Source organism: Mirounga leonina, unplaced genomic scaffold (assembly GCF_011800145.1).
Source record: "Mirounga leonina isolate KUSES-001 unplaced genomic scaffold, KU_Mleo_1.0 Mir_129, whole genome shotgun sequence".
NCBI classification, from domain to species: Eukaryota; Metazoa; Chordata; class Mammalia; order Carnivora; family Phocidae; genus Mirounga; species Mirounga leonina.
Window position 1 is genome coordinate 51,808,552 of NW_023270323.1, and position 15,917 is coordinate 51,824,468.

The 15,917-nt window shown below is 36.2% G+C and overlaps 1 protein-coding gene across 1 annotated transcript in view; it reads left to right on the top strand.

Annotated features, from left to right (window-relative positions):
• Positions 1-15,917, top strand: part of ARAP2 (ArfGAP with RhoGAP domain, ankyrin repeat and PH domain 2) — a 183,984-nt gene that overhangs the window by 134,468 nt on the left and 33,599 nt on the right. Inside the window, exon 27 of the mRNA XM_035005163.1 lies at positions 7,434-7,562. Coding sequence (XP_034861054.1) covers positions 7,434-7,562 — 129 coding nt within the window. The remainder of the gene's footprint in view (positions 1-7,433; positions 7,563-15,917) is intronic.

Sequence of the window (15,917 nt, forward strand, 5' to 3'; positions counted from 1 at the left end):
TATGGTGATTAACATAACATAAAAAAAATCTAATTTGTATTCAAAAGTATTTTTTTTTTAATATTCATTGTCAAGAGTACATGACTCCCATGCTTTGATGTTGGTTCACACTGTGTCTCCCCATACTCAATCACCCCATTTACAGGAAGTGGTCTAGCAGGTGATCAGTATGACCCCCCGTTCCGCCCCACCCCACCCCCAGCTTCCAAGTCCAGTTTATTTGCTTCAGGCTTTACTTGTCCTTTCTGTAGAGTTTATTGTTAATGAGCATTCCCTTTCCTTTTGAAGGTCTTCACTCTGTTTTTGACACTGTGTGGATGCTCTTCCTGGCTCTCTAATCGTTTTATCTCATTTGTCAATTCTTCTGTCTGTCCCCTAAGTGGTAGGTTTCTGCTGACCCAAGCTCCTTGCCATCTTTTCTTATTTTACATGTTCTTTATAGATAATCCCTTCCTTCTTTGTGCTTGCCTAACCTGCATGAGCTGGTGTTTTCCCAGTGCATCTTTACTCTCCCCCGTCTGGCCCACCAGCTGACCTCCTTTAAAACACATACTAAGGGTTCTTTGCATTTTGTCTTATCTTATAGTGCCTATCACATGGATTTATATTCATCTCTTGAGAGCTCCTTGGAAGGAAGGGGGGTACTTTTTTCTATATCAAGTATCTGGCATAGCGCCTTGGACATAGTTTCCAGACAATTAAAATCTACTGAATAAGTGAAGCACAATTTTTGCATTACTGTAGGTATATGGATGGTGCAGTCTTTTGATTTTTGTTGTTTCATTTAAGAAAAGGGGGTGGGTTACTAGCTTCATCATATTTGTGAGTAAAAGATAACTGTATCTTTCTGAATTACAAATAAGATCATATTGTTCCACCATTTAAAACCCTTTTATTATTTCCTCATTGCCTATCCTTCAAGATCCAGTTCAACTAATCTTTCTTCCTTGATGATGTTTAGATGAACATAGTTCTTCTCAGGGAGCTTTTCCTGATTACTTGTTTATTGATCTATAATACTGCATATTATCTACTTGTAGAATAGTAATGTATATATATGTGGCTCTGTCCTAGACCATATGTTTTTTAGGACATTTACCATGTTTTTTAGACCTTTATACCTGTCACTACCTCTAGTAGAATGCATTGATGTGGAACATACCCTACAAGTATCTTGTTAACTGTGGTGGGACAAAAAATAGATACATTCTGAACTTGGACTGTTGCTCTTTGGATCAGATGTATCAAAATGTGGAAGGTACATGAGAAGTGATTTCTGCTTACAGATTAGCAATCACTAGGATATCTCAAGGCCCTGGTTAGCTCTTAGACAGCTGATTGTTTCCTATATGCTTCTGTTTTTGTTGTTTTTATTAGGAGATCCACAGCAAAATCATGAATCATGGATCTGGTGTAGGTATCCTCTCTCCACTACTCTTATTCTCTCGAGGATTGAATCAAAGAATATCTCTGTGTCACATCGCTGGAGCTTTGTGCCTGTGGGCATTGGTGCTCCTGACTGAGAGGAGCAAGCAGAATGAATGAGGATAGGTAGGAATTATATATAGCTAGAAGGGAGATTGCCATATATCTGGAAACAGTTACTAGATTTCTCTTGGAAAATGAAGGGATGCTTACTCTGAAAATGAGTATCAACTTGAATATGACAATTAGTACATCACAAATGTTAAGATTGGATTGTTTTTTTTTTTCCCCCCTTGGTTCCTTTTCTCCAATTAACAAAAAAAAAGTTTTGATGAGAATATAAAAAGACTTAGGAGACCTCAAGTCGTTTGGATTCGCAAATATCTAAATATATAATCAAAGGAACACCCCATGTACACCAAGAAAAAAAGACATTTGATGGAGTTAAGAATTCAGATTTGGCATGGTTTTAACATTTGGTCAACTCTTTAAGTAGAATTCTCTGGAAGAGAAAGCTAAGATCATTTTTACTGCTTCTGAGGGAGCAGGGCTGGGAAAGCAGCAGAGGGGCCTGGGACTGTGCTGGCTTACTGAAGCAGATGGGAACCTGTGTTCCACCTGACCTTCTGAAATGTTAAAAGCTTTATTTCTAGTAACATGCAGGGAGGCTAAAGTGAAATATAAAAAGAAGATAAAAGTGAAGGCGTTGGTAGTCACAAGACTGTAAGTTGATAGGAAGAATGTCAGCGGGGGAATTGCTGCTTTTTCAAATGTAAAGATAAATCCCCCCAAGTAACAAAGTAACCAAAAATAAATAGGTAAATAGGTAAGTAAGTGAATCAGAAGTGCTGGATTTTATTTTAGGTGTCAGTAAATTTTAAAGCAATAGTTTTCTACCCTATCCTATCCACTGCCCCTTTTTATAATATTTTGTAATGTTCCTTTTACTCTTCTGAGATAATCTATTATACTTATATTTAAAAAAAATATTATTACCTAATTATATAAAAATAAGAAGCAAATATATATTGTATAAATGCTCAGACACTCCTAGATGGTTGGGGATAATGAAAATAGATTTTTTTTTTTTTTTTGAAGATTTTATTTATTTGTCAGAGAGAGAGAGAGAGCAAGCACAAGCATGGGCAGCGGTGGGCAGAGGGAGAAGCAGGCTACCTGCTGAGCAAGGAGCCCGATGGTGGGACTCCATCCCAGGATGCTGGGATCATGACCTGAGCCGAAGGCAGACGCTTAACCAACTGAGCCACCCAGGCGTCCCTGAAAATAGATTCTTTTTTTTTTTTTTTTAAAGATTTTATTTATTTACTTGACAGAAAACACAGTGAGAGAAGGAACACAAGCAGGGGGAGTGGGAGAGGGAGAAGCAGGCTTCCTGAGGAGCAGGGAGCACGATGTGGGGCTCAGTCCCAGGACCCTGGGATCATGACCCGAGCCGAAGGCAGACCCCCAATGACTGAGCCACCCCGGCACCCCTGAAAATAGATTCTTAAACCTATAAATGGAATTACCATGGATGTGACAACTGTGCACATGACCTCCAGAAGGCCGTACCTACTAATACCATCACATTGGGGATTAGATTCTGACATACAAAGAGTAATCTTGTTTTGCTTATCTGGTAGTCAAATTGATGGAAAAATATGTCATATTAAAACCATATAAATATTTTGAGAATATATATGTAAACCTGAGTTAGATTCTAGGCTCAGTTAATTTATAAACTGGTTTTTCCTCTAAGTGAATGTCTAATGGGACATTTGAAATTTGTACTGGATAAAGAAAAGTCATTCTTTGTCTCATTCTTTGAAAGATGCCAAACATCCTTAACCCACTGCTGCCAATCACTAAGACAAGCTGAAACCCACCTTAGGAGAAGGTATCACCTTCATGAATAGCTAACCTTCTCAAGTATGCTCTTATTTTAATGCTTCATCTTAAAACTGAAGCTCTCCTCTGCAGATGTAGTCCCATATCCTCAGGGCCTTTACATGCTGGAAAAAAGTAAATAAATAACCACCCAGGGGGCCTAATTTAAGTAGACTTCTTCACTGAGAGGTTCAAGTTTGTGAAGCAGTTACATTCTCTAAAGCAATATTGTAACAAGGCGTTTTCTTGTTTCTTCCTTATAGTTAATGTGATATGAAAGATCTGTTCATTTTCTTTTTTAAGATTTTATTTATTTAAGAGAGAGTGAGTGAGAGAGAGAGGACACAGGAGCAGGGGCAGAGGAAGAGGGAGAAGCAGACTCCCCACTGAGCAGGGAGCCCTATAGGGGGCCTCTGGGATCATGACCTGAGCCTCAGGCAACTGCTTAACCCACTGAGCCATCTAGGTGCCCCAGATCTGTTCATTTATTTAATCAAGATTCTTTCCAGCCTCTCTCCTGATGACACAGAAAGTGCTTTCACCCTCTGATTGTGGACAGGACAGAGAAAAACTTGCACAGCTCTTAGTTTCGGACTAAGAATTTAACTATTGAGGGAATCATCATTGTTTCAGGAAATCCTGTGTCACTACTGCCAGAAATTTAAGGATAACACCCGTTATTTGGAGTGCAGTCAAGATGAACTAATGAAGACAAAGTATCTGACATCCCATTCATTCTAACATTTGGAGTGCAAAATGGATAGTTCTCTCTTTAACAAGGGAGGCCAGGTTTATTCTGTGACCCTGATTTTAAGATACTGATAATGTGATTTACCTAGCTAAATAACCACCTCCGTAACCTTTTCTTCTCAAATAACTACACTGAATTTTCAGCAATTTTTATGCTATAGATAGTATGCAACTGAGTTATTTATTTCTAGTAATGCCCTAATGCCAGATGACGTGCATACCATATAATCTATCATGACAGATGGTTTGCAAATGGAACTATAAATAAAAACTTGTTTATTTGTAGGAATTTATATTCCCGCAATGTTTGATGTCTCAGTTTTCCCTGCCTATTATCTCTTAAGGTAGATTTTAATGCCATTTTATAAATGTAGCATTTGATAGTCTAATAAATACTTTTCATCCCATGTTTCAGCTCTTACTTTTATACAGGAACTTGGATCTTCAGGATTTTCATTCTCCTGAAGTATTTCATACTGTGATACTGATGAGAAAAACATACTTGACAAATTTTTTTGCAAATCTGTATTTACTTCTGTATCTATGGTGTCAGTAATACTGTGATTTCAGTATAACTAAGAACACTTTAGATCTGTCACTGTAGTATCTACTTGTAATAGTGACCCTCTTTAATACCAATGTTCTGATACTCGGAAGTCTCATTACCAATTTAATCTTGTAATAAAGAAGAGGGAGCTTTTATTTCAGTCCAGATACTGTTTTCCGGTTAGGAATACAATTCTCACTTCCAAGCCAACTGTGGGCTCATCAGTTTCGTTAAGTGCAGGATGTTGAAACAAAGTATTATTTCCTTATCATCTTCTCACAATGATAGGCAAGGGAAGGGGGAAGTATGAACTGACCTTCTTTTCACTTTTGTTACCTTGTTTGGTCCTCAAAAAAATCTTAGCAATTTGATGCTTTTTTCCCCAAATTACATGTGAGAAAATCATTATGGAGTTTACATAGTTGCCCAAAGTAAGACTTAAGTGTGGCATTTAAAAATATTGGGCTTGAAAGTAAGATAGATTTGAGGTTCAAATCTTTGTTCTTCCCTTGAACCACCTAGGGTTTGACTTTAGGCAAGTCAGCTCTGATCCTTGGGTTCCTTTACATGTAAAATATGAATGATACCTAATGAAGAGTGCTGTGTAGATTAAAAGTGATAACAGATGCAAAGTATTCAGTATGTATAACGTCTGATACATAGTTATTCCAGAAATGGCAACTGTTAATGGTAACAGTAGTATCCCAGAGATTGCAAGTAGTGGAACCAAGGATTAGGTAATGTCAAATGTAAAAAGAGTGCTCATTCTATTACTAGTTTTTTTTTTTTTTTTTTAAATACAGTTAATTCTAATTATAACCTCCACTAATAGAAGACAGCCATTTATGGAGTAATCAAAAATTGAATTTATAACTTTGGCAATTTATGGGAAATTATAATTTTCATCAAACCTTTAGAAAATAACTTGAAGAGGAGGGGTGCCTGGGTGGCTCAGTTGGTTAAGCATCTGCCTTCAGCTCAGGTCATGATCTCAGGGTCCTGGGATTGAGCCCCACATTGGGCTCCCTGCTCAGTGGGGAGCAGCCTGCTTCTCCCTCTCCCTCTGCCCCTCCCCCCTGCTCGTGCTTGCTCTCTCTCCCTCTCTCTCTTTCTTGCTCAAATATTTTTAAAAAATTACTTGAAGAAAAATGGAATTGATAAAGCACAGATTTTGTCTGAATTTACAAAGAATTTTGTCTGCAGATTCATTTACAAATATTTTCTGTTAATTATAGTCCACCATAGAAATTCATGAGATACTTCATTCCTTGAGTGTTTATTGAATGTTTATTATGTATTTAGCAGTCTGCTGTGTACAAAGGATATATTTGTAAATAAGAGGTAGATTTGCCTTTAAGATGTATGGCTTAGTCGCTCATTTTTTTGTTGTTTTTTGTGGGTTTTCTTTCTTTCTTTTTTCTTTTTTGGTAATTGCCATCATCATAGTGAGTAGGATTGCTCCAGTGAGCATAGAATGCAGAACTGTATTTCCTTATACTGAAGAGTAAGCAAAAATCTGGTTCTTTACACTGGAAGCAGAAAAAATTTGTTTTCTTTTTCTGTGGACCTGAGATTATTGATAAGTTCTGGAATGCTGTGGTCATAGCAGGGGAGATCAGTATTAAGGAGGATGTGATATATTTGGTCATTTTACTTTTGATTTTATCATCAATTAAAATATCATGGTTCCTGTATGATACTCTTGACATGCTCTTTCTTGTTTGTCATTAGCATTCTTACTTCAACTGAAAATGAAAACCCAGAATGCTGTGCACTTTGTATTTAGGAAGGGATGAAAGAGTTGAATTGACTTATACATGGCAATGATCCTGGAAAAGCTGCATCAGCATCTTTATGTAAAAGCTGATGTTCTTGCTGTTTCAATTATGCCATTTTCAGGGTACTGTGAAAAGGTTTCAGTTTCCTTTTTTCCGAGCATATGTTTTCTGTTGTAACATTTTATTAACTGATTGTCATGTTTTGATCAGGAAAAAACTTTCTATGAAGCTTTGATTATAATTGTAAAAACCACTTTTTTTTAACTCTATGCTAAAAATTTGTGATATATTTAAATATATGATTGCCTAAAACAAAACATATGGATGGGTATTTATCAAGAAGAAATCTGTAAGATGTCATTAACTTCTTACTTTTGGACTATTGTATCAACAGTTACTGTATAATATTGCCACATAATAAGTCTGATTGATATTTTCACTAATAGACATAAATGACTTAGTAGTATTTTATGATTATTTTCATCCATTCTCTGTTGAAGGCATATTTTATAATTTATGTTAATTGTGATATTATCAGCTATAAATTGTTCACTGGTATTGATCAGAAATTATAACATGCTAATCATGTTGGGATAAACAAAGGTTATTACTTACTACTAAACAAAATTAACTTTGCTAGTCCTTTTACAATTAATTACTTGCAAATGCAAATAGCTTTCCATAAGCAAACCAGAATGTTATATGAATTAAGAAGAAGATGGGATAAGAAACTGGTTTCTTTTACAAAAGGGTAGCATTATTTTTGAGATTTTATCTGAAGGATAGCACCTCTGAATTTTTTTTTTTTTTCAAAAGCTGAGTAACAAATGTCCCTGCACAGATTCATTTATATAGTAAATTTTATGATATGCTTAAAGGTGTTCTAGGTGTTAGGGTCTCTTCTGTGTAGTCCTAGCATTGTTACTGTATAACATAAGATATGGTTATATTTTTTGTTGCATACAGATCTTTTTTAAAGGATTTTTTAAAATGTATAAAAACTGATAATTTTTTTTTTCAATTTGATTTGGTGTTATTCTTTGCAGAACGCCCTCTTCACTACACAGAAAATGTATTGGAACAGGTGCTTCGGTGGAGTTCATTAGCTGAACCTGGCTCTGCTTATCTTGTGGTGAAGAGATTCTTAACCATTGATACAATTAAACACTATAATGGTAGGTATTGTTATTTCACATTGCAACTACAATTGAAAATTCAAGTGGCTAAAGGATAGTTATTATGGCATAAGTATTATTTGATAATGTAAAAAATGGGAAGCTAAATACAGAATCCACTTGACATAGTATTGTAGGATTGGAAGAAGACTATCTAGACAGAAGTCCCAAGTGCCAGATGCAGATTTTCCTGGAGAGTAGCACTCTGCTAATAGTTGGCTAATTTGAGAGTCCCAGGTTAAGGTTTTTGTAATGAATCGTTTATATTTTTAAAAGGACTTTTGCAATACTTAATGTGTTTTTCTAATTTTTAGATAGATGGTGATTCTTCTTCCTGAATTATGTTTCCATTTGAAAGTTCTCTGGGCACTCAAGAAGTGCCAGTTATACAAGCTCTGAGACTGAGTACTTGCTGTAATTCCCATTTATTTTGGGGGTGATATTGGCAAAAAAAAAAAAGGAAGTGCAAATGATATACTTCCAATAAGGATACTTGCCATCCAGTTGGGAGAAGACATGGAAGGTTAAATAGGTTAGCAAGCACAAGGGAAACATGCCAGCCAGTCTGGGAACCCTTGTGAGCTATCAGACAACTTTTATTTTCAAACTGATTCTTCTGTTCTGTTGTCATTTACTGACAAATTAGGAAAAAGATTTTCTGCTAGTACTCTACATAAACCAACCCCGAAAGCAAAGGATTTAAGTTCTATAAGAAAATTTACTACTTTTACAATTGATATTCATAATAACTGTTACTGTTTATTAATCACATATCATTAACTGAGCTCTATACCTAACAGAGCTCATTTAAAGTTTTTTAAATTTCCTAGTGCATTATATTGTCATTTGAAATTTCCAAATGGGGAAAGAGAAGTGCAGAGAAATGAAGTAGTTTGCCCCAGATCATACAGTTTCTAAATATTGGATTTGAGAACAGATTGGTCTGTCTTCTAATTTTATATATATGTACAGCTCTTAAATGCTATAAACCAGCTTAGAAGGATTTCAGGCTCTCCAGCTAATAGCCATAGATCATAAGTTCTTAGTTGTACCACAGCTAATCTGATATGTTTCCGACTTCATGATCATGTCCTAGTCTGTTCAAGCAGCTAGAACTACGATAGACTGGGTGGCTTATAAACAGCAGAAATTTATTTCTCATGGTCTGGAGGCTGGAAGTCTGAGACAAAGATGCTAGCATGGTTGAGTTCTGGTGAGAGCCTTCCTCAGGTTGCAGACTTCTTCTTGTCTCCTCACAGGGTGGAGAGCAAAGAAAGGGGAAGCAAGCTCTGTTGTGACTCTTAGTAGGACACTAGTCCTATCATGAGCGCTCCACGCGCTGAACTCACCTAACCCTAATTCCCTTCCTAAAGGCCCCACCTCCTAATACCATCACACCAGGAGGTAGGGTTTCAATGTATGAGTTTTGGGGGACACAAACATTCAGTCCATCACGTGTCCTTTGTATCTTATATATCTGTCTTTTATATCATTTACTTACCTGAAAGCATTTCGACAAAAGGCAAACAGTGTAACAACTTCTGTGTCATTCTGATCTTACAGGCATATAAATAAACAGAACAGGTATATTCTTCTTGCTGGAGAAATTTAGCCTTTTAGAAACCATTATTTTATTTTAAATTCCTTTATTATAACTGCGTATGTTTTTGACCACATACCTACACCTCTTCAGGGTTGCAGCAGGAATTTTCTCTAGTCCTACAGATATGACATGATGTAAAGCAGTGGTTCTCAGGTGGGTTCAGTTTTGTTCCCCAGGGGACATTTGGCAGTGTCTGTAGATATTTCTTGACTCACAACTAGATATAGTGGTGTTTCTGGTGTTTAGTGAGTAGAGACCGGAGATGCTGCTAGTCATCCTACAAAACAGAGGACAGCTCTTCACAAAGAATTATATGGCTCAAAATGTCAGTGGTGCCCATGTTGAGAATCTCCCATTTAGATAATCTATGAAATCTGTTCTAGCTCTTAAATTCTCTTATTCTTTCATGTTGACATTGAGATGAAGAAAAAGTATCGAGCTTATGAACCAAGTCCTGTCAACATTATGAAATACGTATATATAATAGGTTCTCCTGGTTTCTTTTCTTTTAGAAAATCATCTTTTCAGGTACATTTTTATTTTTCTGGTGAGAATTTTCCTTTTCCTTTTTTCCAGTATTCTTCTAAAATGTCTCTATTTTACCATGTTGCAAAATACTTGAAACCCATACCTAGGCATAATACCTTAGCCCTTGTTTGAATGCTAGTGGATTGGCTAGATGAATAAAAACAGACAAGAATAAGATCTTAAAAGGCTGTGATATAAAAGAAATTTTGTGCAGGTGGGGGTGAAGGATAATCAATGCAAGGATACCATTAGGTGCTGATCTTTAAAGAAAAAGAAAACAACAACATTGCGCTGGTACACATTGAGCTGGTTGAGAGCAGTCACATCAGAGTAGAATCGTTGAGGTTGTTTAAAGACACAAAGGAATGGTAGAGTGACAAGTGCCTTGGCTCTGTTTGCAACTGGGTCAGAAGATTAGGTGTTGCCATGATGCTTCACATATTCCTGTGCGTCCTCTCTGTGGGGTTAGGAGTGTGTCCTTCTGGTGTGAAAGCATCAGGCTTCCATAAGGTGTAGACAAAACATCTGCATAAAAACCTGGAGAGCCCATGCAGTGGAAAGCAGGCTCAAATGATAGGATCAGGGATTTGGATGACACATTCTCTAGGGTAAAATGTCAACAAACTTTTGTGTTACTCTCACAGCTCCTTCGTTCCTCTCATGGGATGGGAGCCATAAAACACATGCCTGTCCCCTGTACTGGCCTGGCCTCAGTTTGCCGAACCAGTATCCAACTTGTTATTATAGTGTCTGTAGTTCTTTCTACCAGGAAATGATTTGCTTGCATGGGGGGGCGGGGGGAAGGTCAGGTGTTAGAGTAATACCATCAGCAGATAGATTAATTGGACCATTTCATATTAGTTATGTATTTTTGGTCAAAAATAGGAGTACTGATGCAGTAAATATTTTAAAAACATTTTTTTTATCTTCTACCCAATAAAATTTTTATAAATGTTTTTAATTAGAGCTTGATTTATATTTAGATTGTCAAAGCAAAATAATCTCCTTCATTATGGTTTGTTCTGTGTCTGTGTGAATTTAGTATTGTCATTTTAAAGCAACTCCGGCCTGTTGTTTATTTTTTAAATCAGTTTCTTATGTCATGATTTTTTTCCCCCTATAATTGTATCTTGCAGCAACCTGGAGTTTATAAATACTTCTTATTGGGTATATTTGGTGGTAGATTTTAGGTTGGTTAGATATTCAGTCTACTTTGTCTCTGTCTTGGCGAATGTCTCCTAAATCAATCACAGTGACCACCGACTCCAGAATTACTGCTCTGTTCATTACATCCATTGCTCCTTAAAATTGGGATCTAAAAGGAAAGTAATGGAAGTAAATCAAATGTGATTTCTCTGTCAATTTGTTAGCAGGAAAACTGGAGTCATCTCAGAAATACATTGCTCCGCATGGCAGAAAAAGAACAATGTGAAGGATTTCTTTTTCTTTCTTAAGATTTTCTTATTCTAACCTGGGGACCAAGTGGAAATTAGCAGATCTTGAAACAAGGGTAGTTGGTTGCGGCCACATTTTTTTCTCAGTAACAAATAGCTAATGTTTTAACATTTTGTTAAGATATAAAATAGTACAACCTATGTCTTTCCATACTTGAGGTCTAGTTGCCACAGATTTTACTATCTGCCTACCTGTCCCTACCTCTATTCCTGTATCTACATATACAAATATATATGTGTATATATATGTCTGTGTGTCTGTGTTTGAGTATATACATGACTTGCATTTCATTAATTGTATGAGAGTTTTTCTGATGAAGCACATACTTTTGTTTTACATTACATTTTCAACACCTACTTGCTAAATCAAAAATTTTATCAAATAATAAGTTTAAAGGTTTCAGGTAGTTTAGGGGTTTTCATTTCCTTAATTTTCTCACTTTATCTGAACAATTTAAAATGTTGACATCACAAATAGTGGATTTCAGAATCATCCAACACTTAATTTCTGCTCATTCATTTGAGGTAATGAGGTAGTATACTTTCCTTTTATAAAAGTATATAAGAGTAAATAAATTTTCTGTTGCCTCTACTTAGAAATCAATTGTGTGTTCTTCAAAAGCAGCATTTTATTTCTTGGAAACATTTTATCCCATTGCCATTATTGTAATGAGGAGTTAACTAACTTGAAAAGAAAGATAATAGTCCTCAAATTTCTTTTCCAACCCAATGGATTATGACTGAGACATTACGATAAGGAGAATAAAACTTCATTTAAATTGCCATTTAGACATTGTCGTAGCTAATCTCATTAGACTGTCTTTTGTTATCATTATCTCTTGTATTGAGTTAAGCTTCAGTATCTCTATCACAAGTAAACCATAAATGAATACCTTCTCTAAGGCTCCAGAATAAATAATTTTATGTTGCTAAAGTCTTGTTTTAAGCATTAAGGATCTTTAAAATTATCCCAATAGAATGTGATACATTGTAGTCAAGTTTTAATGATCTCAATGGAGAAGAAATACTTTTAAGATATAAGATGTAACTCAAATGCAGATCCCTGTGGGTTTCTAAATTTAGATTGCTGCATATGACAGATGCTTTGGAATTAAATTTGCATTAGAATAGAATAGTTCAAAATGCAACTGCTTCTGGCAAATACAGACCTGGAAAGCTGAACCGTCCACTATGAACTGACTTAGGAAAATAAAAGAAAATTCCAGCGAAAATAGTACGAGTCCATAAATCATAGTCTAGCTGAAATAATTCACTTTCCACTCCCCATCAAATCTTTTTAAATCCAAATGTATATAAACATTGAAGGTAAGCCTAGTCCACATCAAATGGAAGTATCCTCTTGGAAATTGATGAGTCTTTGATATTCACTATGAAGCATGAATGTTCCGACTTCTTTTAATATTATAATTCTGTAGTGAGAAAACCAACTGGTAAGTTCCTATTAGGAATCTACCAGGCAATTTAAAGGATTGTTAAGCATTATCTTTCCCCACAAGGAACAGAAAATCTAAATATATGAAATTTATTTAAATTAAATTCCAAGGCTGCAAACAGCATGCAGTACATGACTCCAATAGGCCAGGAAGTTTATGGAGAGCTTTCAGGCACAGAAAAGTGGTTCAGTTAGTTGATCATTGACATCTCTTACAACACTGGATGTCTCTCATTCAACAAAAGATCATTTCTTGTTTAGTTTTTCTTATATGGGTTATCCTCTGTAACAGGACTATGTCTTATTCTTTTATTCACTAAAAGTACACATTGAGTAAACTTTTCAAAATATAAATGAACAAAACACCTCGTTAGTGGTCAAGTACTGACAGAAGATCCCAGCAGGGCTAACTCAGCTTTTATCTGGATAGTTAGGGAATGCTTTCCAAAGGAAATTAGCATCGTAGCATTATTGAGAAAGCAGAATATAGTCCTCCTTTTCTTGATTTAAATGCTTTGTGAGATGGGCGCCTGGGTGGCTCCGTTGGTTAAGTGTCTGCCTTCAGCTCAGGTCATGATCCCGGGGTCCTGGGATCAAGCCCCGCAGTGGGCTCCCTGCTCGGCAGGAAGCCTGCTTCTCCCTCTCCCACTCCCCCTGCTTGTGTTCCCTCTCTCGCTCTCTGTCAAATAAATAAAATCTTAAAAAAAAAATAAAAATAAATGCTTTGTGAGAGATTAGGATAGGGAAAATAGAAGGGCTTGCTGGGTGGGATGATAAAGGTCACTGAATTCAGTTTTGGATGTCTTGAGTTTTAGTTGTCAGGTGTTCAAGAGTATATTGTCTAGAAGGGATCTGTGTACCCATTGCTATGGAGCACATTATTTGGAGCATGGTTTTAGTCTTTGGAGAATATAACATCATGCATTTGTAGTGTTAAAGTAAGACATTAGAGAACTGAGCATAAAATTACCAGCATTAAGGCACAGATGTATCAAAAGAGGCCCTGTGTATGAAGGAACAATCAATCAGAAAGGTTGCCAGAAAAGAAGGACAGAGCAATGTCATGGAATCATCAAAGGAGTAAGTTTTAGGAAAAAGTATGTTTAACAATGTAAAATGGTGCACAAGGCCAAGAAAGCACTGGAAAATTTATTATTGTGGTAGTGATGGTGGTGGTGATCATGATAATAATGACCATTACTTGGAAGTGTCTCATCATAGAAAACAGAATTCTATGTTACATGTTAAGAGACCTGAATTGTAATTTTTAACCTTGTCGCAAAACCTTTGTGAGCCACAGTTTTCTCCTTTATAAAATGAGATCATATTACCTATACTTCCTACTTTAGAAAGTTTCATGGGGGACACCTAGCAGGCTCAGTCAATAGAGCATGCAGCTCTTGATCTCAGGGATATAAGTTCAAGCCCCACATTAGGTGTAGAAAGTACTTTAAAAAAAAAAATCTTAAAAAAATCTTAAAAAAAAAAGTTGCATGAGAATCACATGAGATAAGATATATGAACACTTTGGAAAGTCTAAAGTGTTACCTATGTGTTTATTATGAGTAATATCCTTAAAAACAACATGGTGATTTAATATAAAAATATCATTTACTATGCTAAATTTTATTTCTAAAAGTTTATTATAATTCAGTGTAACAGTAAAAACAGAATAGAAAAGTAGTTTCTACTTTCTGTAATTGGCTGCACTGTCAGTAAAACAGCATGGAGTTTCTGGCACTTTTCTAGTCAGTCTTTCAATAGTAATTATATTTATAATTTTATTATTTATGGAGACTCTAATTGTAGAAGAATGTCAGTGGGCTACTAGTTCTATTAAGCATTACTTCTTCAGTACAACTAGCATAAAGGAAAATAGACTGGGAATAAGTCAGGGGACATACTTGGCTTTTCCTAAGAAATAGATTACTTTCTAGCAGCTATTACCAGTTTGGTTTCTACTCAGTTGTAGAACTAAATTTTACTGAAATGCACTTTGACTGAATGTCATACAGTGAGTACAATGTATCTAAAATTCTGCTTCCTCCAAATTATAAAAAATACACATGTTCTTTGTCACACATGGTTAATTGTCTTTCTTAGCCTGACTTATTTTACTTAGCATAATACCCTCTAGGTCCTTCAAAAACAAAAACAAAAACAAAACAAAACAACGAATAAATAAACAATGGAATCAAACCTATAAATACAGAGAACTAGTGGTTGCCAGAGGGAAGGGGATGGAATGGGGGAATTAAGCAAAATGGTAAAGGGGACTGGGAGGTACAGTCTTCCAGTTAGAGAATGAATAGTCATGGGATTATAAGGCACAGTGTGGGGTGGGGGGCGCCTAGGTGGTGCAGTCAGTTGAGCATCCTACTCTTGGTTTCTGCTCAGGTCGTGATCTCAGGGTCTTGAGATCAAGTTCCGAGTCAGGCTCCATGCTCAGCATGGAGTCTGCTTGGGATTCTCTCTCCCTCTCCCTTTGACCCTCCCGCTCATGCTCTCTCTCTCTCTCTAAAATAAATGTTTAAAAAAAAAAAGGCATAGCATAGGGAATAGAGTCAGTGTTATCATAATAGTGTTGTAATGAGACAAATAGTAACTATACTTGTAGTGGATATAGCATAAACTTGTCAAATCACTAAATTAAAACCTGAAACTAATATGACATTGTGTGTCAACCATACTCAGAAAAGAAAAAAAAAAAAGTATACATCCTCTGTATAATCAATGTCAAAGGAAAATTTGCCTAATTTTTAATTTGTAAGAAATCTTTAGGTGTTAGGCAACAAATATTTCCAGTATCACTTGGTCGTGGCATGTTTTCAAGAGGATGTCTCTCGGGCGCCTGGGTGGCTCAGTCGGTTAAGCGACTGCCTTCGGCTCGGGTCATGATCCTGGAGACCCGGGATCGAGTCCCGTATCGGGTTCCCTGCTCAGCAGGGAGTCTGCTTCTCCCTCTGACCCTCCTCCCTCTTGTGCTCTCTGTCTCTCATTCTCTCTCGCAAATAAATAAATAAAATCTTAAAAAAAAAAAAAAAAAAAGAGGATGTCTCTCCTGGAAACTGCCCATTTGTCTCCTTTGCAGTTCACGGGCAGAGATGGAATAAGGAGTTTTTTCAGATAATGTACAGCCTTGAAGAAATAATCTTTGCCAGCAAAAGGGGGGACACATAGAGATCATGAAAAATAGACCTTTTTTTAATTCCCTTGTCTTGCTCAGAACATATATAAAAGAAATATAAGAGGTAACAATACATTTTAGTTACTATGCATTTACTCTGTGCCAGATGGTGGGTTGAATGCTTTGCATT